The 25805-nt window shown below is 43.8% G+C and overlaps 1 protein-coding gene across 8 annotated transcripts in view; it reads right to left on the bottom strand.

Moving 5' to 3' along the window:
• RAD54B (RAD54 homolog B) overlaps nt 1–25805 on the bottom strand; it is a 74560-nt gene that overhangs the window by 47075 nt on the left and 1680 nt on the right. For 3 of the 8 annotated variants that reach the window (XM_071554162.1, XM_071554169.1, XM_071554164.1), the window contains 3 exons: nt 24525–24650; nt 23919–24067; nt 23077–23248 (listed from right to left, as the gene is read on the bottom strand). In XM_071554162.1, the coding sequence (XP_071410263.1) occupies nt 23077–23248; nt 23919–24056 (310 nt within the window). In that variant the 5' untranslated portion in view covers nt 24057–24067; nt 24525–24650. Of the gene's footprint in view, nt 1–4; nt 34–23076; nt 23249–23918; nt 24068–24524; nt 24651–24828; nt 24903–25805 lie in introns of those variants that run through there. The other 5 variants (XM_071554163.1, XM_071554166.1, XM_071554165.1 and 2 more) reach the window with 4 other exon arrangements.

Genomic DNA, 25805 nt, shown 5'->3' with positions numbered 1-25805 from the left:
TTACCTAATTTAGCTTGAGTAACAAGCTCTGACACATCTCCCCAGCTCCCTCACACGTATCTCAAACGGAAACCGTGCAGGAGATGATTTTACGTGTAACGACGTCCCCAAAAAAGCAACAACTGCTTTGTGCGAGGCTCGGCGGGTTACGGGGCGCGGGAGGCGGCGGGTGCGGAGGCAGCCCCGGCAGAGCCCCCGGCGCCATTTGCATAGAGCTGGTCCTGCTGTCAGTCACCGCGGGGCGGCATCTCCCCCAGCCGGCGCTTACGCTCGGCCTGCGCCGCAAAGCTCGGCTTCTCCCGCAGTTGGCAGCCGGCGGCAGCCACCGACACGGGGGCTTCTTAAAGAGCCCGCCGCGCTCCGCGGCCGAGCCCCGGCACCGGCGGCAGCAGCACGAACGCCTCGGTGAGAGAGGGCCCCGACACCGGCGGCACGAACGCCTCGCTGCGAGAGGGCCCCGGGAGCGGCACGAACGCCTCGCTGCGAGAGGGCCCCGACACCGGCGGCAGCGGCACGAACGCCTCGCTGCGAGCGGGGCCCGGCGCGCCCTGGCCCGCGGCATCGCCCCGCGGGATCATCCCGCGGGATCGCACCTCGGCATCGCCCCGCGGCCGGGGCTGCAGGCGTGACACATTCACTCATTGCCACACAGCGTGCCGCGATTTCATAGTATCCACCAGCAAACAAATTACTTCTATTATAACACACCCAGGCGTTCTCTGAGGATAAAAAAAAATCTGATATTTGTTAACAAGACGTGCCTGCATTCCTAATGTTTGCTCAACAATGCATCACCTTAAGCCAAGCCTTCACATAAAAACGCATGAAAGGCTTTACATTTGTGTAGTCTAAATCAAAAAATGGCAGAGAGAAAAACCTGCAGATGGAAGGAGAAGTGCTCTCAAACACAAAAAGCAAAAACTAAGTTTGAAAAATTACATACTCCACTGAAAGAGTCCGGAGGGTGGAAACAAACACCATTTGAGATAGTGGCAATAGCTTCCTAAGCTTAACATGTTCAGCCTTGAAAACAAGGGAGCCTAGAAGGGGAGGAAGGTAAGAGAAATAATTATAGCTTGAAATATCCTAAGGCTATAAAGATCTAGGTATAAACTTGTTTGCTCTAAGGGAAGAAAATCCAAAGCGGACACAAGCCACATTCAAAACAAGAAATTCACTTTAAACAAAGGGAGACTTTTAACTATGAAAATCAATTAGCATTTAGAATAACAAGCAATTCTAGAACCCTTTCTGAGAGTTGGCTTGTCTGTACCACCTAACAAAATTGCAACCAGTCCACTTTGCTAGAATTGCTTTCAAGCCAAGATTAAATAAAGCATTTTATAGTCTGAAGCCTATTACACTCGAATTTGAGAAACAAAATACTCTTGTGGTTAGAAGCACTGTATGAAAACCATCACTTTCAAACACCTAATCCATCCCTCTTTCCTCTCACTTTGCATTTTACTAATATTAAGAGTAGAAAGCTGGTGGTTATCCTTTTTTTCCTAATTTATGCACTTGGTTGTTCTTTTGTAACTGAAAAAAACTTGAATGTGCTTCAGGTAGTTTAGGCTCTAGCAGTACCAGAATTGAGTAGTCACAGGCGAGCCTATGCTGTACCTTCGGCTGGTGAAGCCGTTATGTGGTGCCCGCCCAGTCTCTTGACATTTTAGTGACAAAAAAATAGAAGTCAGTATTACACTGTGTGATTAAAGGCTCCTTCCCACAGACACAAAGAGCACAGGTGAACAGTGTCAGGCAGAGGAACCCAAATAACCCAAATGAAAAAAACCAAGTCCTCAGTTCGGCTGCTCCCAGGGCTGGAGGTGCGACCCAGAGGGACAAGTCCACGGGAGAGGGTCTCTGCAGATCACCTGGCAGACTAAGGGAGGGGCTTACTGCCCAGCGGGTATGGGACTACTCATTGTGAGATGCCAGGAATAGTATTTTGGGATTGCACGATGCAGTACAGGATATTTAGAAGAACTGAAGGAAACACCAGGGCAGGTGAACCATGGAAGTGGTTTGGGGCAGAACAAGCGTAGGAAGGTACTGTGGGGGGGGAAAAGGGATAAGAGGGGCCAGGTGCATGTAAAACAGGTGACTGCTCCGTATGGTTGCTCAGCCATGCCCTGCACCTAATCACTACAGATCTTCTTGCTAAACCACATTTGCAGTAAACTATTCTCCTGTGTTAGGGGCATCTCCATGCTGCATAACCATGTAAGGAAGCATATATGCCAGCAGCTAGAGTTGTACCATGGGTCACAGGGGCCCAGGTAGCTGGAGGTACCAGCAAGCAGAGAGGCCAGAGCCCAGACACACTGCCTGGATGGATACCTGTGTCAGTGTGTCACCTCAGGCAAACACCAAGCCAGAGTAGCCAGGCAGCAGACCTGGGAGCCAAGAATTGGAGCTACAGTGAGTCCGGGTCAGAGACCAGAAGGTCTGAGATTTGTCTACTGGAGGGACACCAAGGCACCTGAGGACTGGCTACTGGCAGGGTCATAAATTCAGACCAACTGCCAGGAAGACACAGTACATGTTTGTGAGGCAACTGGGAGACCAGGGGATCCTGGGACCAGTAACTGAGCAGAAAAAGAATTTAAGGCCACTTGCTGCTGGATCCATGTTGTGTACATAAGTATTTGCCACAGTCTTTCATCACAGTCAGCCACTGACAGAAAAGGATAAGGTCGTTGAAGCTGCTCGTGCTTGCGTGAGTGCTGCATTTTTTCATGTCTGGCTGTATACACACATATAGTGTGCACATGTGCCTCTTGGGGATATATCCTTGTGGTCCTGGCCACGAGGAGCTGCAGCAGTCTCCTCTATAATGGGCAACTAGAGGCAGCAACTCCTATTATTAGACCTATCTAAACTTGTATTGCTCTATCACCTTACTGCTTAATGTTGTTAGACAGATCAAGTTTCCACACTCATAATTACAGCAAAATATTACTATAAAATTTCCTTTTGAGCAAGTGCCTGGTGGAATGTCTGAATTACATATTGTTCTGCATGAATGTAAAATAACCCTTGTAAAAAACAAAGCTGGCTGCCAACCAAGATTTTTTTCCTTCCTTTTTCTTTTCCTTTTCAAAACAGCTCTGCTCATCCACCTAAGGTCATATCAGTACTTGGATGAGAAATTACAGAAGGTGAAAAGCTTGGATACTACAGATACATATAGACTTCAAGCTGCAACAATAGGTGCAGCTTCAAGACAATTACAAAAAAAAGTGTCCACAATCCACCTTCATCTTACACCTTCCACCAACACTTGCGCTTAGGCAACACAGTGCACAGCCAGTTCAGCAAGATGATCCAGCTACAGAATTATTTATTTATTTATTTATTTTGCAAGCATAGTTATTTAATTATTGGTTTAAGTCAACATAAATGTGAGACATTGCCAAAACAGTAATTTCTGCCTCCCCCAAACCGTGGCATCCTCCTGTCCCTTCACTGTGCTCACATGAACACACAATCTGAGCAGCTCAGATCAGGGAACTGATTTGTTTTCACATTAATCATTTGGTTCAACATGACCAAGTGCCAGGTCCTGCACTTTGCTACAACCCCAAGCAGCACTATGGGCTGGGGACAGAGTGGCTGGCGAGCAGCCCAGCAGAAAGAGTGACCGACAGCAGGGTGAACATGAGCCAGCAGTGCCCAGGTAGCCAAGAAGGACAATGGCATGCTGGCCTGGGTCAGGAATAGTGTGGCCAGCAGAACTAGGAATTGATTCTTTCCCTGTATTTGGCACTGGTGAGGCTGCAACTGGAGAGCTGTGTCCAGTTCTGGGCCCCTCAGTTTAGGAAGGATATTGAGGTGCTGGACCGTGTCCAAAGAAGGGCAGTGAGGCTGGTGAAGGGTCTCAAGCACAAGTCCTGTGAGGAAAGGCTGAGGGAGCTGGGGTTGTTTACCCTGGAGAAAAGCAGGCTCAGGGTAGAACTTATCTCTATCTACAACTACCTGAAAGAAGGCTGTAGCCAGGAGGGCAACAGTCTCTCCTCCCAAGAAAATAGTAGGACAAGAAGACACAGTTGTAAGCTGCGGCAGGGGACGTTTAGGTTGGACATTAGGAAGAAGTTCTTTACAGAGAGAATGACTGGGCATTGAAATGGGCTGCCCAGGGAGATGGTGGAGTCACCGTTCCTGGAGGTATTTAAGAAGATACTGGACTTAGTGCCATGGTCCAGCTGACAAGGTGATGTCAGGTCAAAGGTAGGACTCAACAATTTCAGAGGTCTTTTCCAACCTAGTTGATTCTGTGATTTTTTCTGAGCTGGGTTAGTTTTAACCACCAGCAGTTCCCTGATTCTGTATGCCACAGGACAAATAACTCCCAAAAAGAAATACACTGAAAAAGCTTCTTCAGGCTCTATCTGGATCACTGTAGGGTGAATTACAAACCATATTCCTAAAGACTTGTATTAACACAACTGAGGTGATAACAAACCACAGGTAGCAGTAAGGAAATTCTGGTCACCACTAAAGAAAATAAACTTACATGCACCCCTCACACCACTTCACTGTCTTCTATACCTCCTGTTTTAGTCCTATGCTCAAGGTACAGCTCATTTATCCTTCACATCTCCTCAGAATTCTGAAAATAAAAGAGTTTTGCATTTCGTATTCAGCTTCTTTTTTTTTTTTAATTTGCTTGATTCTTTCCTTTTAAAAACCCAGATGCTTCCCAACTTAAATGTTAATAATTAAACCCCCAGCTTTCAAGTGCATGAAATCTTTGTATTTCCAAGTTCATGAAAAATGGGAACTGTGAGAATAGATCAGAAGATTTTTCTAGGGAAAATAAAATCAGCGTGATTATTCAAAATCCAAGCAACACCCCCTTGCTAAGGCTGCAAAACTGCAACAGTTGGGAAATAAGACTTAAAACTACAGGGAACAGATAAGTTCAGGGTTTTGCTATGAAAAAGTCTAGAATTAATACCAAAAAAGATACAAACAGTGCAATCTGGAGAGCTATTGAGATGAATGAATCACAGCTATAATACAGTCAGGGATTAAAGTAGCCAAATTACTGTGAACTGCTGAAAAAGCTCAGTGGGCACAAATTTTACAAGTAATAGGTTTGTATCATGGCCAGTAACTGTGTCAAGTGGCCCATGTAAATTTGGGCACATTATGAGAGAGAACACCCTGAAAAGGAGAATGTCTTAAAACAGGAGAACATCTTGGAGGGAGAAGGAGGATCCTTTGTCACACAGAACTGAGGAAAGAATCTCTCCATGACAGACATAAAAAAAGAATCACTATAAAGTACATGATTCAAAGGCTCAAAGACATCTGTGAGAATTGAGGATGCCCTAAGAAAGAATCTGTCTTGAAAGATGCAGTTTGGATCAGACAGCAAACATGAATATGTTGAAGGGAATTACACCATCTTAAGTGATTCAGGCTGGGACCTTCCAGTGCAGAAAATACCGAGTAACAGATTGCTAAGCCCTGTGAAGTTGCTCTGCCTACCAAGTGGTAGCCCCAGGATAAGTCTGCAGGACTTCTGTTCTTATTTAGTAATACACAAGCAAACCAGCTCTGCAGAGACCTGGGGTTAGCATTTGCAATCATCTAGGAGCCTAAAAGTATTAGAGAACAAGAGGACAACTGCAAGATTTGAATCAAAGATAAAATTAAACCCTGGTACCCCTGTGCTTATGATAAACTGTAAGAAGATTCAGCAGCCAGGATGGGCTGTGCTACCCATCACTGAATATACTGGGCTATACTACCAAGGGGAACATTTGGCAAGTATTCAGACAGTTGCTCATTCTTTCAGATGAATTTAGCAGCTGCATAAGAAGATTTGAGAGCGTCTATAGGTAGAAAGGGCTGAAAACTTCCATTAGCTCATCATATAGTCCTATCTACTGACACAACAGCAAGACAGTGCCAAGTCATTCAATCTGCCTGTCTGCTGTAAAGGGTGGGTGAGAAAGCTTTCCACTCCAAAGGTTTCTCATGGGGACAGTTGTTTCATGGGCAACCTCTAAAGATAAGGGGTGCAGGCATTATTCATGAAAAAGAGGGTTGAGGACTACAAAGTTCTGTGAACTGAAAGTTGCAAGACGACCTCGCCTGGAAGTTAGTGCTTAAATACATTTGCACCAGACCTTATAGAAATACTCTTAGATCATTTAACTTGTGTTTCAAATGGCTTTCTCATGTCACTTGATTTTTTTCCCCTTGTCTTCATCGACACTTTTACCATCACTTTTGTACTTTCTTGTTCTTATCCTTATCCTTGCTGTATATGGACCTCTCAGACCACTCCTTTCCTTTCTCATGTACAATTATTTCTAAACTTCTGTCCTGCACTGGGGTGGGGGGGGGGGGAAACAAGGGGAAGCTCTACCTCTTTTCATTTTCCTACATCTATTTTTGTGATCACCATCTAGCATGTATTAACTTCTAACCTCTAACAGTTCTTGCAACTGCTGCAAGAACAAGGGTGCCTGTATCTCATGACAAACACAGAAAACACAGACATGAACCATGCAATTATTATCTTTACACAACTCTCCTGAAATTAGCCTGAATTGCTTACAGCCTGCTCCAGAGCTCTTATCAGCTAAAATTCCAAGCTACTACACCTAACTACACTTCCGTCCCCTCTGCTGATGTAAGGCATTCTCTCAAGATTTAGTCCACTGAAATGGGAAATAAATTAGACAATTAAGATGCCTCCCATGGCAAATTTTAAAGAATTTATTTTCATCTCAGTCTGACATTCCAAGGCCCACACATTCAGATCTGTAACCATCCTTCAAACTAAGTTTGGCTTAAAGGACTAAATTGTAATACAGCACCATGAATTAGCTCTTCACTTTGTAAGCATATCCCTAAAAAATAGAAAAGCTAATTCTTTACAAATAAAGAAGTGTGTCTACTCCTAATACATGCTTATGTCTTCTCCAATCCTCTCTTCCAACAAGACTTTTGATGACTGATCATAAACAGCTGAGAAATACAGAAAGGTTTGAAAGAACAATTTTCTCAGGATATTTTGCTTAAGTTCTCGCATCTCCACTAGGCAAGGCAGCCTCTAGAAAAAGAAACGGTCTAAGAGGTGTCAAATTCCTGCAATTCTCATGTTTTTTCATAGAGATATGAAAATTTTTGAGATTATACTTTTAAATACTAACCTCAAAATACTTCCCCATGCATTCTTCCCTGCATTGGACAGAGGAGCAGCTTTCTCTTATTCTTTTAATTTTGCTCAGTGGATATTTTGAGGACAGTGAGATAACCATCTCACTACCTCGACTTCAGAGAAGTCATATTGTGACAAAGCTTCTGTTTCAGGGGAAAACTTAAGGCCCAAAGCCAAAAGCTGGGACTGGACTCTAGTTATGCTGGCATGGCAACAAAGGGGATCCAAACAATGAGCACAGCCCCAGAGAGATTTGACAACGAGCTTTGAAGGCATCCAGGCCCAGTCTGCAATAATACTTATGATAGCTCAAAAAACCCTCCCAGTTCCCTTCAGTAAGGCATTTCTTGTCCCTCCAGCTGAAAGCTGCATCCTCTGTCTTCCCTGAAGTCTCCCTTTGTATCTGTTTGAGACAGGAGAGCTGGAAACACACACACTAACAATCCCCCAACACTCCAAACTAGGACTTTGCAAAGGGTGGAGCAATGGAAAAGAAAAACATGCGAGAAAATGCAAATAACCATGTATTTCTCTTTTGTCCATCTTACATTCACAGAGCCTGGTAATAAATTTTGATAATCAAAAGAAGAAACTATGTGTATAGCTTCCCTCAGAATGAATGAGGGAACAGAATTATTACTGATGAACCTGAATCCTTTAAAATACTGTCTATACAGAGTATTTTCCAAGTTCATAATTTTTAATGGTTTATTGAATAACTAGATAATTTCTTTTTATGTATATGGCAGACTACATGCTGTGTGTTTACATGCAACTCCAGGGAGCTAAATTAATATATTAAATATAAATAAATATATTGGGATAGTAAGTTCGTTTTCCATCACATTCCTTGCCAGCCTTTGGAAAGGGGGATTTGCTTTATATCTGCAATTTCAAAATTCAGATTCTGTTTCTGCACAAGAAAGACTGAAAGACTGACTGAAAAGACTGACAAGAAAGTCTTTTTTTCCTTGTTTACAAATTTTCAGTAACTTAACAATTCAAAGAAAAACAGATGAAAGAATATAATCTTTACAAGGAGCAGAGCTTTCTTCATATAGTGAATATATCGCCACTCAAAAGTAAGGAACCTGGCAATTTATATTTTTTCATCATAAAGAAGCAGCCACAGTTCCATTCAACAGACAAGTTACTACTGCAAAAGTTTCATTTTAATCCCTCCAACTTCTGTGGAAAATGCTGAATATTGTATATCTAATATAACTCCTTTTCTTTATTTTCTGATCATGTAGCATCATAGAATCATAGAATTGATTGGGTTGGAAAAGACCTCCAAGATCATCGAGTCCAACCCTTGGTCCAACTCTAGTGCATTTACTAGATCATGGCACCCAGCGCCACGTCCAATCTGTGTTTAAAAATCTCTAGGGATGGTGAATCCACCACCTCTCTGGGCAGCCCATTCCAATGCCTGATTACTCTCTCTGGAAAGAATTTTTTTCTGATATCCAACTTAAATTTCCCCTGGCAGAGCTTAAGCCCATGCCCCCTTGTCCTATTGCTGAGTGCCTGGGAGAAGAGACCAGCCCCCACCTGGCTAGAACTTCCCTTCAGGTAGTTCTAGACAGTGATGAGGTCACCTCTGAGCCTCCTCTTCTCCAGGCTAAACAACCCCAGCTCCCTCAGCCTCTCCCCATAGGACTTGTGCTCCAGTCCCTTCACCAGCCTTGTTGCTCTTCTCTGTAATACCATTGTGATTTCTAGTTTTCTTCCCCTCTCCTTCAAATACCGAGCACTGGGATGAATTAAAAGTATGTTTCTCTGTCAATTCACTGTTCTTTTCTCAAATGCATGAATATTATATCATTTATAATTACATAAAGCCCAGTTATTCATATGACATACAATCATACGAAATTATAAATTAGGTTGTACTAATTGTGGAAATAATGCACTAGAATTATGCAAGTTTTGATTTGTTTTACAGAAGCATTGCACGTGGCTTCCTTGTCCAGGAAAGCAGCTTTGCAGTTGCTGAACATTAAATGAGGTGTTGCTTTTGGAGGTGAAGCTGCTCTAAGTTCCTTCTTCCCATCTCACTCTTGGCTGCTAATTTTATTAGCAACACGTGTCTCAACACTCAGCTAGTGGGCATCCCAAATTCAGGATGAGTATCAGCAGTCTGATGTGACAACAGCCCAGGGAACTCTGAGTGTTTACAATCAGCTGGGGAAATGCCAGGAAAGGCCTTAGAGCAGCAGCGGAGTAGAAGACATGTCTCACAACCCAAAGAAGAGCACCAAGTAAAAAGGTGTTGTCCTGAGGAGATGCCAGAGTCCAAAAGCTACAGACAAGAAAACACAAGCCATCTGGGACAGAGAAGTGTCTGTGACGAGTCTCCCTGCAACACACTGACAGCTGGGCAGTAACGGTGACACTGCCCACTGACTGCTGGGCATGGGGTACTGGGCCGGTAACAGTGTGTGTGGATACCCACTGGGGTTGATGCAATAAATGAACACTTCTGGAAGCACCAGAGAGATAGACAATTTCTCTTATCAATGCAGTTTTACTGACCTGTGGAAGGACGACAGTGTGTGTAACCCTGAAGCAAAGCAGTTTAGAGGGCACCCTTAAAAGAGATGAGAGCTACCTGTAGAGCGTGTGGTGTCTTGTGACCAGTGAGATGCTTCTATGTATGTGTTGTAGTTTGGGATTATTATGTAAATTCTCTCCCCTGCCACTTAACTGCCCAGGCCAGCGGTTGACAAAAGAAGTAGTTAACTGTGATCGCTGGGGTGGGGGCAGGTTTGTCTCTTTTGGGTTTTTTTTGGATATTCTCCTCAGTCTTGGCTCGGCGGAACGGGGGAGTGGGGGCTCCAAGGAGGCAGGCTGCCCTGCTGGTTACTGCTGGGGTTTTCCCTGGCTGTCTTGCCGCTGCCTACTTCGGATTACTTTTTTCCTGCCGTGCTGCTACCTGCCTTGGATTTGCTGCTGGTCGCTCGTACCTTTTCTGCTTCTTGGACGGGGAACACAAGGGAAAGAGACTGAGTCCATCTGAAAGCCCACTGCTCGTCTGTTTCGCTGGAGAGGGACTGAAACTCACTCTGCAGCCAGCGGGCTGTGACAAGGACACTTAAGTATAACCTTTTCTCCCGGAGGAAAACCTGCTGGGTTTTGTTGTTGTTGTTTTTTTTTCCTCTTATGGTGTTGGGGAAGTGGGTTGCACTAGTCTGTTTACATATATATATATATATATATAGCAGTTATCCTTCTTGTATTAAAATTCCTTTTCTTAAATTTGATAAAGAGTGGTGTGATTATTGAGGAGGAGGCCCCTCCCCTGCTTGTGGGTAAAACATTTTGGTTTTTCCCCTCAAACCTAGACATTTCTTGGCGCCCAACGTGTGGGGCTTGTAAACAAAGAAGGATAACTGCTATTTTGTGGCACGATGTGGGTCTTGAGCTTAGGGTTCATCAGGACCATCCTGTATAATATATTGGCTTTTTGTTGGTACAAATTCATGCCAAAAGGAGCGGCAGGTTTAAGTCTTATCAACAAATCAATGAGCAAAACTCAAATAGCCGCAATTATTATTGAGTTCTTACTCTGGATTTATGGTGCCATGAATTCGATGCCTTTGGATGTCATGTGGGTGGTGCTCTCCAGGCTGTTTTCCTGCCGCAACCTAAGCTGCTACCTCTGGGGATTCAGTGATAATAGTACGGACCCTTGGGAAGGAACAAAGGGGAATCTCTTCTCCCAACCCTTTGTCCATTCCCCATTCAAGTCTGCTACAACAGCTTTTGAGATGTTTAAATTCTCCCTGGATGCCAGAGATATCTTGCTCTTTATGGTTTTTCTGCAGGGTTGTATCCCTGCAGCTTACAGAATGTTTGAAGGTAGGGCCAGGGTTTTTCCAGAATGCATTCAGAAACCTAGCCCAGTGAAGGGGGAAAAGCGAGAGAATAAAACCCCTGATGCCACAGTGAAGGGAGAAAAGGATGAGGCTAAACCAGGAGGACAGGCCAAGCCTATGGAAGTTGCCCCTATTCAGAAAAGGAAATATAAGACCAAATTAGACCATCCAGCAGACGATGAGGGGGCTGCTGCACCTCCACAGCAAGCAGACCCAGAGCCTGAGATCATCACTGAGTCATTGTCATTTGATAATCTCCGTAGTTTGCGGAAAGACATTGCTCGACACCCGGGTGAGCCCATCCTGACTTGGTTGATCCGAGTTTGGGACCTTATGGGTGAAACCTTACAACTGGATGGTGCTGAGGCCAGGTTTTTGGGGGCTCTGGCCCAGGACGTGGCTATTGAACAGGTGTTCGTGAGGGAATCAAAGCCCCTTTCACTCTGGGCACGACTTCTAACGAGTGTAAGAGAGAAGTTTGTTTATAGAGAAATCCTGCAGGAACATCATATTAGGAAGACTTGGAAGACGATGGAAGAAGGAATTTTACGTCTGAGGGAGATGGCAATGATGGACGTGCTTTTTGGAAGAGGTGGGCAAGCCAATAATGACCCTGACAAGGTCAGATGCACACCACATATGTGGTGGGACCTTTCACGCTCGGGGCCAGCTGAATACACCGATTTCCTGGCATCCATGTATAGGGAAGAGAACCATGAAACAGTGGGCGCAGTAGCAAATAAGCTCCGGATATATGAAAGCATGACCCACAGCCCAATGCAGGCCCGTATTTCTGCTGTAGAGACATTGGTTGAGAGTCTCAAGACGCTGCCTGCAGAGGTAAAAGCGATCAGAGAGGAAATTAGGGAAAGTCTCCAAGTGGCACCAGTGCGAATGAGAACCTCTGAAGTCAGAGCCAGACGCCCCCCAGCCAGAGGAAGTGGACAGACCTCACGAACTGAGATGTGGTACTTCCTGGCCAAACATGGAGAAGACATGGGACGGTGGGATGGGAAACCCACCCGTGCCCTTGCAGCCCGAGTACAAGAACTGAAGGAGAATGGAAGAAGGTCAGTGAGAGTAAGTGCAGTCCCAGTTTCCCACGGGCAAGAATCTGACCCACAGGAGGGCACCTCCCAGGTGTACTCATCGAGAAAAGGTTCTGACCGCTATGACCAGGATCAGTGTTAGAGGGGCCCTGCCTCTAGCCAGGTAGAGGCACGGGACAACCGTGTCTATTGGACTGTGTGGATTCGATGGCCTGGTACATCAGACCCACAAAAGTATAAGGCTTTGGTTGATACTGGCGCTCAATGCACATTAATGCCATCAGGACATGTGGGCTCAGAAACTATTTCTATTTCTGGGGTGACAGGGGGATCTCAAGAGTTGACTGTGCTAGAAGCTGAAGTGAGCTTGACAGGGAGAGATTGGCAGAAACACCCCATTGTGACTGGTCCAGCCGCCCCATGTATCCTGGGCATTGACTACCTCAGGAATGGATATTTCAAGGACCCAAAGGGGCATAGATGGGCTTTTGGAATAGCCACTGTACAGACAGAAGGGATTGAACAATTGAACTCATTGCCAGGTCTCTCAGAAAGTCCTTCTGCTGTTGGACTGTTGAAAGTTGAGGAACAGCAAGTGCCAATTGCCACCACGACAGTGCACCGTCGGCAATACCGAACGAACCGTGATGCTGTGATCCCCATCCATAAGATGATCCGTGAACTGGAGAGCCAAGGGGTGGTCAGCAAAACCCACTCACCCTTCAACAGCCCCATCTGGCCTGTGCATAAGTCTGATGGAGAATGGAGATTGACTGTGGACTATCGTGGCTTGAATGAAGTTACCCCACCGCTGAGTGCCGCTGTGCCGGACATGCTGGAGCTCCAGTATGAACTGGAGTCCAGGGCAGCAAAGTGGTATGCCACTATTGACATTGCTAATGCGTTCTTCTCCATTCCTCTGGCACCAGAGTGCAGGCCACAGTTTGCTTTCACCTGGAGGGGCGTGCAGTACACCTGGAACCGACTACCCCAGGGGTGGAAACACAGTCCCACCATCTGTCATGGACTGATCCAGACTGCACTGGAGAAGGGTGAGGCTCCAGAACACCTGCAATACATTGATGACATCATTGTGTGGGGGGACACAGCAGAAGAGGTTTTTCAGAAAGGAGAGAAAATCATCCAGATCCTTTTGGGAGCTGGCTTTGCCATCAAACGGAGTAAGGTTAAGGGACCAGCCCAAGAGATCCAGTTCCTGGGAGTGAAGTGGCAGGATGGACGCCGTCAGATTCCAACAGAAGTCATCAATAAGATCACAGCAATGTCTCCACCTACCAGCAAAAAGGAAACACAAGCCTTCCTGGGTGCCATAGGGTTCTGGAGGATGCATATCCCAGCATACAGTCAGATCGTAAGCCCTCTCTACTTGGTAACCCGTAAGAAGAATGATTTCCACTGGGGCCCTGAGCAGCAACAAGCCTTTGACCAGATCAAGCATGAGATTGCTCAGGCTGTAGCCCTTGGACCAGTCAGGACAGGACCAGACATACAGAACATGCTCTACTCCGCCGCCGGGAATAATGGCCTGTCTTGGAGCCTTTGGCAGAAGGTGCCTGGTGAGACTCGAGGCCGACCACTTGGATTCTGGAGCCGAGGCTACAGAGGATCTGAAGCCAACTATACCCCCACAGAGAAAGAGATCCTAGCCGCCTATGAAGGAGTCCAAGCCGCCTCAGAGGTGATTGGCACAGAAGCACAGCTGTTTCTGGCACCTCGACTACCAGTGCTGAAGTGGATGTTGTCAGGACAGGCTGCCTCTACACATCACGCCACTGATGCTACCTGGAGCAAGTGGATTGCCCTGATTACGCAGCGCGCCCGTATAGGAAAATCAAATCGCCCTGGGATCCTGGAAATCATCACAAACTGGCCTGAAGGTGAAAATTTTGGTCTAGCAGATGAAGAGGAAGAGCAGGTGACACGTGCGGAAGAAGCTCCACCATACAATCAATTGCCAAAAGAGGAAATACGCTACGCCCTCTTCACCGATGGCTCCTGTCGCATTGTAGGGACTAATCGCAAATGGAAAGCAGCTGTATGGAGTCCCACACGACAAGTTGCAGAAGCTACTGAAGGAGAAGGTGGGTCGAGTCAGTTTGCAGAGCTTAAAGCCGTGCAGTTGGCCCTGGACATTGCTGAACGAGAGAAATGGCCAAAGCTTTACCTCTACACCGACTCATGGATGGTGGCCAATGCTCTCTGGGGATGGTTAGACCGATGGAAGAAAACCAATTGGAAACGCAGAGGGAAACCCATCTGGGCTGCCGATATATGGCAAGATACTGCCACCCGAGTAGAGAAGCTGATTGTGAGAGTCCGCCACGTAGACGCACACGTGCCCAAAAATCGGGCCAATGAGGAACATCTCAACAACCAACAGGCAGACCGAGCTGCGCAAGTGAAAGTATCACAGACAGATCTGGACTGGCAGCACAAGGGAGAGCTGTTCTTGGCTCGATGGGCCCATGATGCCTCGGGCCATCAGGGCAGAGATGCCACTTATAAATGGGCACGAGACCGAGGGGTGGATTTAACCATGGACATTATCTCTCAGGTTATCCACGACTGTGAGACATGTGCTGCCATTAAGCAGGCTAAGAGAGTGAAGCCCCTGTGGTATGGTGGACGCTGGGATAAGTATAAGTACGGGGAGGCCTGGCAGGTTGACTACATCACACTGCCACAGACCCGCCAAGGCAAGCGCTATGTGCTCACCATGGTGGAAGCAACCACAGGGTGGCTGGAGACACACCCAGTGCCTCACGCCACTGCTCGGAACACCATCCTAGGCCTGGAAAAACAAGTGCTGTGGCGACATGGCACCCCAGAACGAATTGAGTCAGATAATGGAACTCATTTCAAAAACAGCTTAGTTGCTACCTGGGCGAGAGAACATGGCATTGAGTGGGTGTATCATATCCCCTACCATGCACCAGCTGCCGGGAAAGTTGAACGGTGTAATGGACTGTTGAAAACCACTTTAAAGGCGTTGGGTGGAGGGACTTTCAAACACTGGGATCAACACTTAGCAAAGGCTACATGGCTAGTCAACACTAGAGGCTCTGTCAATCGAGCCGGCCCTGCCCAATCAGAACCCCTTCACACTGTAGATGGAGACAAAGTCCCTGTAATACACCTGAGAGGTATGCTAGGGAAAACAGTCTGGATCAACCCTGCCTCAGGCAAAGGCAAACCCATTCGTGGGGTTGTCTTTGCTCAAGGATCTGGTTCCACCTGGTGGGTGATGCAGGAAGATGGAGAGACACGATGTGTACCTCAAGGGGAACTTATCTCTGGGTAAACGACTCATATTACTGTATTTGTAAACAATTATTTGAAAGAAAATTTAAGTTTAATGTAGAGTATCGGCATGGAAGAGAATTTAGGGGTGGATAATGTTGTAGTTTGGGATTATTATGTAAATTCTCTCCCCTGCCACTTAACTGCCCAGGCCAGCGGTTGACAAAAGAAGTAGTTAACTGTGATCGCTGGGGTGGGGGCAGGTTTGTCTCTTTTGGTTTTTTTTTGGATATTCTCCTCAGTCTTGGCTCGGCGGAACGGGGGAGTGGGGGCTCCAAGGAGGCAGGCTGCCCTGCTGGTTACTGCTGGGGTTTTCCCTGGCTGTCTTGCCGCTGCCTACTTCGGATTACTTTTTTCCTGCCGTGCTGCTACCTGCCTTGGATTTGCTGCTGGTCGCTCGTACCTTTTCTGCTTCTTGGACGGGGAACACAAGGGAAAGAGACTGAGTCCATCTGAAAGCCCACTGCTCGTCTGTTTCGCTGGAGAGGGACTGAAACTCACTCTGCAGCCAGCGGGCTGTGACAAGGACACTTAAGTATAACCTTTTCTCCCGGAGGAAAACCTGCTGGGTTTTGTTGTTGTTGTTTTTTTTTCCTCTTATGGTGTTGGGGAAGTGGGTTGCACTAGTCTGTTTACATATATATATATATATATATATAGCAGTTATCCTTCTTGTATTAAAATTCCTTTTCTTAAATTTGATAAAGAGTGGTGTGATTATTGAGGAGGAGGCCCCTCCCCTGCTTGTGGGTAAAACATTTTGGTTTTTCCCCTCAAACCTAGACAGTATGTGAGGTGAATTGGTTAACCAATAATGTCATGACATGTTAGATATAAGGGTATAAAAGGTGTGGGTGTTACTAAAAATAAACTCTTGTAAGCTTTCTGATCAAGTCTTCTGATGCCTGCTGTGCCTGAGCTCTTCTGATCGTCATTCACGCTGCCCCCTTGCTTGGGAAAAAGGTGACCCCAACACTGACCAGTGCCCATCTCCTAAGATGACCTGATCAAACAGGTACAGATGACACTAAATAGTAAAGAAAAGATCCTGAACTGAGAATCAGCTTGACTCTAAATTTGTCTATTCACTATTATATCTACTCTGTCTAGAATATTGCAGGGAGAAGGAGGTCATTAAAAAACATAAAGAGCTAGTAAAGTCATTTGGTAACATTCTGAATAAGATATTGTAACAAAATTTACAAACTTGCAAAATCTAACTGGCAAACAATGCAGTAATAAATTACTTAACTCAGCCAGCCAGTCACACTGTACGTGTACTAAGGTGTACTTGGTAATTATTAAGAGCTACAGATGTTTATGCACTACTTTTTACCCAAAGACTTAACTGTTTTACCAGCTGTTTATAAAAACATTTCAAGGGCACACTGAACTACAGCTATATATGCAGCTCCACCACTAAAATAGACAGACAGTAAAAATACTCCTGACTGGAATATCTTTTCCCACTCATCTGTGAAGTGCAAAAACAGAAAATTAATTAATACTTGTACTTTTGCAGACATCCTAGTAATTCTAGCAGTAATATGCTTGATTATAAGATTCTAGGCCTAAATGGTTTTAGTTCTGTTATCTAGGAACCAAAAGTAAGCAGTTAAGGCTGAAATCGGACAATATGACAAATCCTGAAAATAACACTATTTAATTCTCTGATTAAAAGTGATATGTAATTGATTGCTACTGTCATAAATGAATAGTAGATTTTCTCTTACAATATTCAAATTAATTGGTTAAGAGGATTCTTATTCATATCAAGTGATAGAAGGTATCAGACAAACCTGTAACAATGTTCTAGAAAGCTGAAGGAGCCAACAGAGATTCCCACTATGAAATATGAAACTTAAACTTGCAAAGAGTCCAAACCTTATAGACCAATGTACTCAGTAAACATTAGGATTTCAGGGAAGATAGAGATAATATATTCATAACTATATGCAAATAATAAATACGATTAATATCATCAGCATGGAAAGCATTCAGAAACATCTATTGAGAGACACAGGACGAGCACATTAACCTTGTTGTGAAATAGTTACAAGCTGTCCTCATTGTTAGGTCAAAGATAATATCTGAGTATGAGTTCTAACAAAGTTCCTCTTGGAAGACACTTTAACAGATGTTAGTGATGATGAAAGACAAGGTACTCCTGAACCAAAAAGCAAACAGGAGGTGAGCTGTAACAGAATAAAACTCTATGTCCAGTTTTTCTGTTCACCTGCACCAGATTCAAACAATGAAACCTCAGTCCAACTGGAATGTTGCATCTAAGTGTGCAGGTGAAAGACCTATTCATTTCCACACACTGTATACTAAGCCCAAAGAGTAAAACAGAGCAACATTCTCCTAAATTAAAAATACGAACAGAAGGCAAAGCTGCAAACTCAGGTAATAATCATCAATTAAATTCATTGTGTATGTTTGATATAAATATATATATATATATATATAAATATTAAGTTGAAAAAGAAAATGTGGATAAAAACTTCAGTTCTGGCCAATCCTGCTCACCAGCAACACTGAGTTGATACTAAGTACAGTTTAGGGATCTGCTTGCCCATTGTTTCTTCCAACCCAAATTATTTGTATTTTCTTGTTATTGCTCATAGATCCTCAGAATGCCATGAGGACAAGTAGAAACAAAGTACCTAAGAGGTACAATAATATCCTTCCAAATACATTTATGGTTTTGTTTTAACTTACTTAGTGTTAAATAGTTCAGGAATGTTAAAGTAATGTTCATTTTTAAAGAGCATGTAGAATTAGCTGATAGAATTCTCTGGAGACATTTGAAAAAACCCCACTAATGACAATGTCAAATAAATTACCTTCCTCCCACTCCTCCCTCCCCCACCCATCTATTGTCAGTGTCAACAAGTACCACATTCTGAATACAAAACAACAGTACCAAGGAGATTGCTGTGCTCTTTGCCTCATAATAACAACCAAACACCAAGTCATAAAGCAGTGATAAAATTCATTTTCCTATAAAGACAGGTAACATAATTTCCCAGCATTCAGAACTTACAATCACAAATATTAAACTGACCAATGAACAGCATGTTCAGTATCTTACAGTTCAAACAGTCTTAGAGTTACAACACATAGGTAAGTTTCAATTACAGTTGCTACAGACTATTAAACATCTTTAGAAATAGCTCATCTCATAGAACTTCTGAGTCCCTTATGCTTTACTTTTATTAGTGACATTTTCAGGGAAAAGGTTTTTTTTTTAAAGAAGCCTAGAAAAACAAGTGGGTTTGTAAGCCAGATAGGCTATAGTTTTTGTTCCACCTAATCCAATCCTTCCTTGTCTACTCCAAGAAATGGATACCATGTGTCAGATAAGCTTTTTTGAAAGAATGCACAGCCTTTTCAGGGCTGTGTTTCAGAAAAATTGCTCCATAAATTGTAGTTGTCGAGTGGTCCACAGGTGTTTCACAAGAATTTCAATGGAAACTAGGGTATTTATTTACACATTCCACTGCTGCACTGGAAACCCAAAACCAGCAGCTTTGAGCATGATATAAAACTAACAAACCGTTTATCATCTGCATTAAATGATACAGAGACAACAAACCAAAATAATACATACACACAGACGTTTTCAATCTTAACATTATTTTAATGCTCCTTTAACAGAGAAGTATTCTTTGGCTGCACAGACTGGCAGTCAGATACAATTCCATTACAATATTAATAATTGTAAAAAACCCAAACTCGCTCTGGCTTTCACAACTGGTTTCCATTACTTCTGAATTTCATACCAAAACCAACTTTGACAAAACAAGTCCATTTCACACTACAAAGGAGGGCATGGTTTACACAGTCTCTGTAATTGCTACATTAGCTGTAATGAACAGCAGACAAAAATGACGTAAAGGGCAGAAACTGTCTTGGAAAATCTAAATTATTATGAAATTACTTAAGATTTAACAGATTCAGGATTGTTTTCTAACTACAGTGCCTGCATCACCAGTGAACCTGAAGACAACTGACATTAGATATCCTTCTTTTATAACACATTCCATCATAGCTTTATGAAGCTTTGCAGGGTTAGCCCCATTCTGCAGGCATAGAAGGGCTTTGGCACAACATGGCTTGTTACTCAGAGAGGCAGCAGCACATCAACAGAAGCAGCTCACCCAGTCTCACTCCACAACTTCTGGTTATTTTTTCAAAAGTCATCATAGCTGCATATCAACTGCACCCAGAATTCATGATACTGAAAAGGCATTTAGTATCTTTTCCACTTTGCAACGCTTTTTGCTGGAAAGACTGCTGATTTCCCAGATTATTTTGGAAATAAATCCACTGTGTACCTTTCAATCGCACTGCTAGTCAGAACCAGCAGATGGAAGTTTCTGCAGCTGTACCTGTAAGGAAGCAGGACCCCTCAAACTACTTGTCCTATCCACACTGAAAATCCTCTGCAAGTGTAAGCTTCATTGGAAGAACTGGAAGTTCCAGCATACAGCAAATAAACAGAAAAGCTGCAAGACTTAAAGACCTACAAGGAGGCTGAATTTCCCCACATTAGCTCTGCCGAACAGTGCATAAACTACTCTGGGTTATGTAACATGCCAATGGGAGCACCCTCTCAGGGCTGTCCCACCCCCATTCTCTGGGGGTGAAACTCTGAAGGAAGAGTCAGTGGGAAGGGCTCTCCAAAGCACCTTACAGAATGGAGGGGTTGCTGCCTACTGGGGCCTGAAACTTGTGCAAGAGAGGGCATCTGGAGATGGCACAAAGCTTATAAAGAAAATTTGATGGTGGGGGAAGGAAAACCACAAGGACAAGCAAGAGAGAGAGATGAAGGTGGTTCAGGGAGGAACAAGCACATAACAATCAGAGGAAAAAGGCAGCCACCTAAACAGGCGATGGTCAGTAAGCTTCTTCAGCAATGCACTGCATCCTATAGCCAGAGCAATTCCCACATTCTTACTGAACTATATTTTTAATATTTTCCCAGGTGAAAGGACTATCCTGTGTGCATAAGTATGTATAGAAGTGGACATGCCAGCAGCTGCAACAGGACCACACACAGGTCATAAGAACCAGGCACCTGAAGTGGCAGCAGAGACACCAGAGACCACATACACTGCCTGGATACACGTCAGTGTGTGATCACTAGCAAACATCAATATGGATTAGCTGGCTGTGGGATAAGAAACTTGGGAGCAAACCATGGGAGTAGCCATGAGTCTAAGTCAAATATTGGAGAGACAAGAGGGTTTGAGAGTTGGTAACTGAAGGGACCAAGAAGTCTAAGCAAGTTACTCAAGACCAGGACATATAGGGGTTGGCTACTGGTAAGTCCAGCTACCAGACAGACAGGTTTGTAAGTGTGCATCCCTTGTGCCCAAAGCAACTGGGAAATGAGTGGGTCCAGGAGCCCACCACTAATTAGATCAAATGGCTAAAGGCAAGTACTTTAGGGACTTATAATGTGGTTTTTCCTGTGAGAGTGAAGGTCTGTGTACCACAACCTGGACTGGGAGCTGTGGGCCTTTGTGGCTCATGTGCCCAAGCTGGGGCATCCAACAAACGACGGAGCTGGCTGCTGAAAAGACTAAGTGCATAACATCAGTTGCTGGAGAGATCTGTATTGTCTTTGTCCATGTGTATTTACATATAGATACATGTATATTCACTTATTTTCCACAAACAGGCATTCACCCTCACCAGCCAGAGCGGGGAACAGGATGTGTCATTTGGCACCGCTTGTGCTTGCCTGAGTGCTGTTCTCCATCTGTGTTTGCCTGTGTTACTAGCCATGTGTATACATATATTGGACATAAGTGTGCCTATTGGGAATAATTCACCATTGGGACTTGGCCTCACTATAGGTTGGACCTTCAGATGCAAAGCTATGGTAGCCTTGTGTCCCAGTTCAGCAAGCCAGGACCAGTTTATCCCTGTGTGGGTGTGACCAAAACTGTGTATTCTAAACCTTCTGTCTCATTTCTCATGAACTGTTAACAATAGACCATTTGCAGCAGCTGCCCAGGGCACACCTGACCCCTCAGGGTGTAAGCTGGGTGTGAAAGAAGCCTGTGAGATAAGACCTGTGATAACTCCCCTCCAGGGAGTCGTTAGCACCTCCACACCCAGCCTGAGGGGTCATGTCTGCCAATGGGCCATCAACAATTCCAAAATACCCCATGACTCAAAGAGTTAAATCACCCATTGTGGAACTCCACACCCTGGGGGAGGTACTGGGCAGTCCCACCTAAACCTGAGGGTATATAATCTTGGGGTTTGGGGGCTTCTGGGACCACCCACCAGATCCAAAGGAGGACCAGAACCTTGACAGGACTGCAACTGCCACTCTCAACCACACTGTGATCATCATCTGCACCAACATGGTTGTTTTTCCCCCTTCCTTTTACTTTAGGCTCAAGGGAACCACGAGGAGTCTCAGCACAGGGGCCAACAGATACCATTCTGTTTGTGACCCAGGGTGCTGGGTTATACTTCTGGGTTTTGTGGGGCAAAACCAATTTCTCTTTGTATCATTGCATTCATTGTAATATTTTTATTAAATTGTAACTCTGACTTATAATCTCTTTTGTGTTGGGTTCACTTCTCCTGCCAGTTTACCTTTAAACCAGCACACTTTGCTTCAATCAGGCTTCAAGATTTAGCAGCTTTTATCATAAACAAAACTAAATACAACTTTGTTAAAGCCTTGTGAATTCCAATTATTTAAGCTGATAAGCAGATATTGAATGCTTTTTTAAAACTCCACTCATTACAAAACGTATCAATTAAATGACTCCTAGAACATCATTATCAATATAATTAATTATAAAGAAACAACAGTGTAATAACTAAGACAGGTGTTGAAATGCCCAAGCTGGCCCCAAAAGGAGTGATTTTCATCCATCAATGTTAATAACTCCGTTCAAGTGCAAGGCTTTCAAGTTGTACTCAGCTCCTGAGGTTGTACACTTGCATTCATGCAACACAGCACTGTGCTTTATCTGCAGTCAGGGTACACCAAGACTGGCAAATGAGGCATTCAGGTCCATCAAAGTGCCTTTGCTACAGTTCAGACACTTCAGTGTCTTTCCAGTGCATATTACCTGGCTTTTCAGAGTAACATCCATTACCAGTGCACAAACGACTAGAATACACACCCACAAATGAGCAGACAGTTCTGCTCTGGTGGTAGAGTTGGCTTGAACCTTGAGTGCCCACCAGAGACACTGAAGAGAAACCGTCATGACTTCTCCATTCTGAATGGTTCGCATTCTCTGCATGAGGTCAGCGAGGTCTCCAAAGTACAACACTTTCCCCCTATTTAGGGCATCACACCTCTTGTATTGCTATAACGGTGGATTAGGGTGAGTTGCCTATGGTGCTCTTCTGGAAGACACAAACCTGAATAGTGACACTACCAGCTGGATTCTAAAATTCCTTTTATTCTCCTCCTTTTTTATCAAAAAAGTCATTTAACATTTGTTTCTTTCACTTTCTAACCAGTAGAACATCAAACAATGCCACCACTGCACAACCCTTATAATACAGTATTTCTTTAAAGTTTAGTAAGCAATGCATCATTTGTAAGTTTTACAATTCTCTTATGATACATGGCAGTACATAAGAAAGATCATCTTACCCACTTTGGGTGTATTTAGTGTTTTCATTTCCACCTTCCTACAGTTATCAGTGCTGAAACTTGCTTTTGTCTTTACTTCTCCAGTTGACTCCATGAACTGCGTAAAATTTTCCTTTTGATTCTGGACACACATTTTAGAAAGGAATGAAGCACTTCCCTCTTTCTCATCTCTCTGCAAAAGAGAAATGAGTTCACAATAGCATTTCCTTCATGCAGATTAAGAGAAATAGAGAAAATAGCAACAAGAAGGGATCTCAGGAATAGTAATTGCCATTATCAAACTGTCCACATAAATATATAAATCCATACAAAACTATATGCATCCCATGTTCACATCAAAAAGCACATGCACACAATATCAAACACGATTTGTGCCAACAGTTTATGAATTGATTTAATAGAAGTTTTATGCAGATAAATAAAGAAAAACTGTGATGCATTTTTGGGTTTATGTTAAAGGTTTCGGGAGAAGTTCCTTGCCCCAAAACTGCAACTTGATGTACTGACACTTTATTAGTATCTTGGGTTTTCAACTACTTTTACCAAACAAATCCAACAAAGCCCATGCCAGGATGCAAGCCCTACTTCAGCTACACTGGGAATTGTATTTGGGCTCAACACTGATTACTTTTATTTATTTGAAAAACATTTTTCTCTATTCACTTCACAGAGCCAGAGAAACCTCCTTGAGAGGCAAGTTCAAAGGTACTGAGAACAAACCTATCAAAATATTACACACATTAGTTAAGCAGAGGTTGTTTGTGGAGACCTCAGATACTACCTGCTAGTCACAATGCTGTACAAACAAATACACTTTTTAGTGAGTGCACTGTTCACTTTACCTCCTTTAATTTCATTTCTTGATCCATCTCCTTAGTTTCATTCTTGGGGCAAACTGCAATACGTTTTCCTGGTGGTATAAACCTTGGCTTTTTGGCCACATTTCCTAGGACCTGACTCGGAGCTGCAGAGCGCCTCATATTTAGTTTTACTGCGTTGACAGGTAGACAGGAAGGAAGGAAGGAAGGAAGCAGATAGAGACAACTGTATTCAGAATAGGCTTTAAATATAAAAATATATCCAAAGATAACAACATAAGCACTATTTTAAAACAAAATATTTTCAAATCACAATCTTAATTCACGAGGATAATACAAATTAAAAAGTGGTATCATTACAATGCATTGTTTAAGTACTAAGAAAGATCAGCTATGGCAAATTCTGTGGTTGAACACTTCTCTTTTCATTTAAAAAGCCAATGTGCAGTTTCCAATAGCATGAAATACTCTGGAGATAAACAATGTGAGGCTGCTTAAAAAGTTACACAGGTTTATAAAAAGAAATACAATTTGAAGCAAAACTAACTGTTCTAAAAACTTTAAATGTAACTTTGAAAAGCCCATTATTACTGCACAATGAATAGCAAATATTGAAGGTATGTCTCATACCTACTATAATGAGATTAGAATTCAGCAGGAAATAAAATCAGAGTGAAGCTCCATGTTATGTCCAGAGAAAAATGGAAGAAATCTTTAACAGGTTTTCTCTCAAAATATTACATTTTCCCCCTGAACCTTCGGACAAAACCAATACATCAATGTTAGTATGACAAAATTTACTCGCAATCACGAGAACAAGTAATAATATTAATGGTTCAAAATAGTACATAGAAAAACAAAACAAGAAGAGAAAATTCCAACAGAATAACAGAGCAGCTGAAATGAAGAAGCCAAGCATGGTACAGCAACTTACTGAACACATTTTGGCTTAATTCTCACGGACTGTTTCTTTTAATTGATCCCTCAACTATTAGGTTGAAAAGAAACCATAATACAGATTGCAGATGCAAACTCCTCTACTGTCTCGAAAGCGTGTTTACATCTTGCTGCAACAGCCAGTCGGTTTCTGCACTTTTTTGGCACTACCCTGCACTCCAGTGGCTTCCTGGGGCACAACCACCATTCTTCCCAAGGTTTGTGTATGTGTGTGTAGCTCAGCTTCGAGAACGCAGATTTGGGAAGGGCTGTCCCCACGTGGGTGTGCCCTTCCAGCCTGCACAGTGGATGTTTTAGGTGAGGCACAGCGTGCGCAGAACTGACCCCACCGTTTAAGTTCTAAGGTCCATTTGCCACGGCCGAGCGAGCTTGGACAGTGACAGTGAAGTCCTCAGGACTAGAACCCACAGCCCCCAGCATTCCCAGGAGGTCTCCCATCCAAGTATGAACGGGGGCCGACCTTGCTGAGCTTCCGAGATCTGACGGGATTCCAAGGTTTGTACAGAAGTAGTAATGGAGTATGGTCAAAACACTTGGCAAGCATGCAGATAGTAGCAGAAGCAAAGCTCTCTGCTCCATATCTGAACCATTAGGATATATAAATGATGCTGTCACTTCATGTAAACCTCAAAGGCAAATGGCCCGACCTGTTGTCACTTACATGCGACTGTCACTAAAAATACACGGAAAGCAGCCTATGGCTGGGTCAACAGCAGTTCACATAAGTTACATCTACTCAACAACAGTGCTGGCACATGAAATTTAGTTAACCCTGTGCAATAAGGCAGTAGCTTGCTTATTATAACAGGAGTACCTGTTATAACAGAAGTACCTGTAATGTGAGTTGCTGGCAGCTCTGTGAACACTGCAAAGGTGTTGAGAACCTTACAGAGAACCAGACTGCAAGTGCCCATGCTGAGCACAGCCAGCTTTAGGTGCCACGTGAATTTGATC

The sequence above is a fragment of the Pithys albifrons genome, chromosome 4, assembly GCF_047495875.1.
Source record: "Pithys albifrons albifrons isolate INPA30051 chromosome 4, PitAlb_v1, whole genome shotgun sequence".
NCBI classification, from domain to species: Eukaryota; Metazoa; Chordata; class Aves; order Passeriformes; family Thamnophilidae; genus Pithys; species Pithys albifrons.
This window is presented reverse-complemented; position numbering and strand designations above follow the sequence as displayed.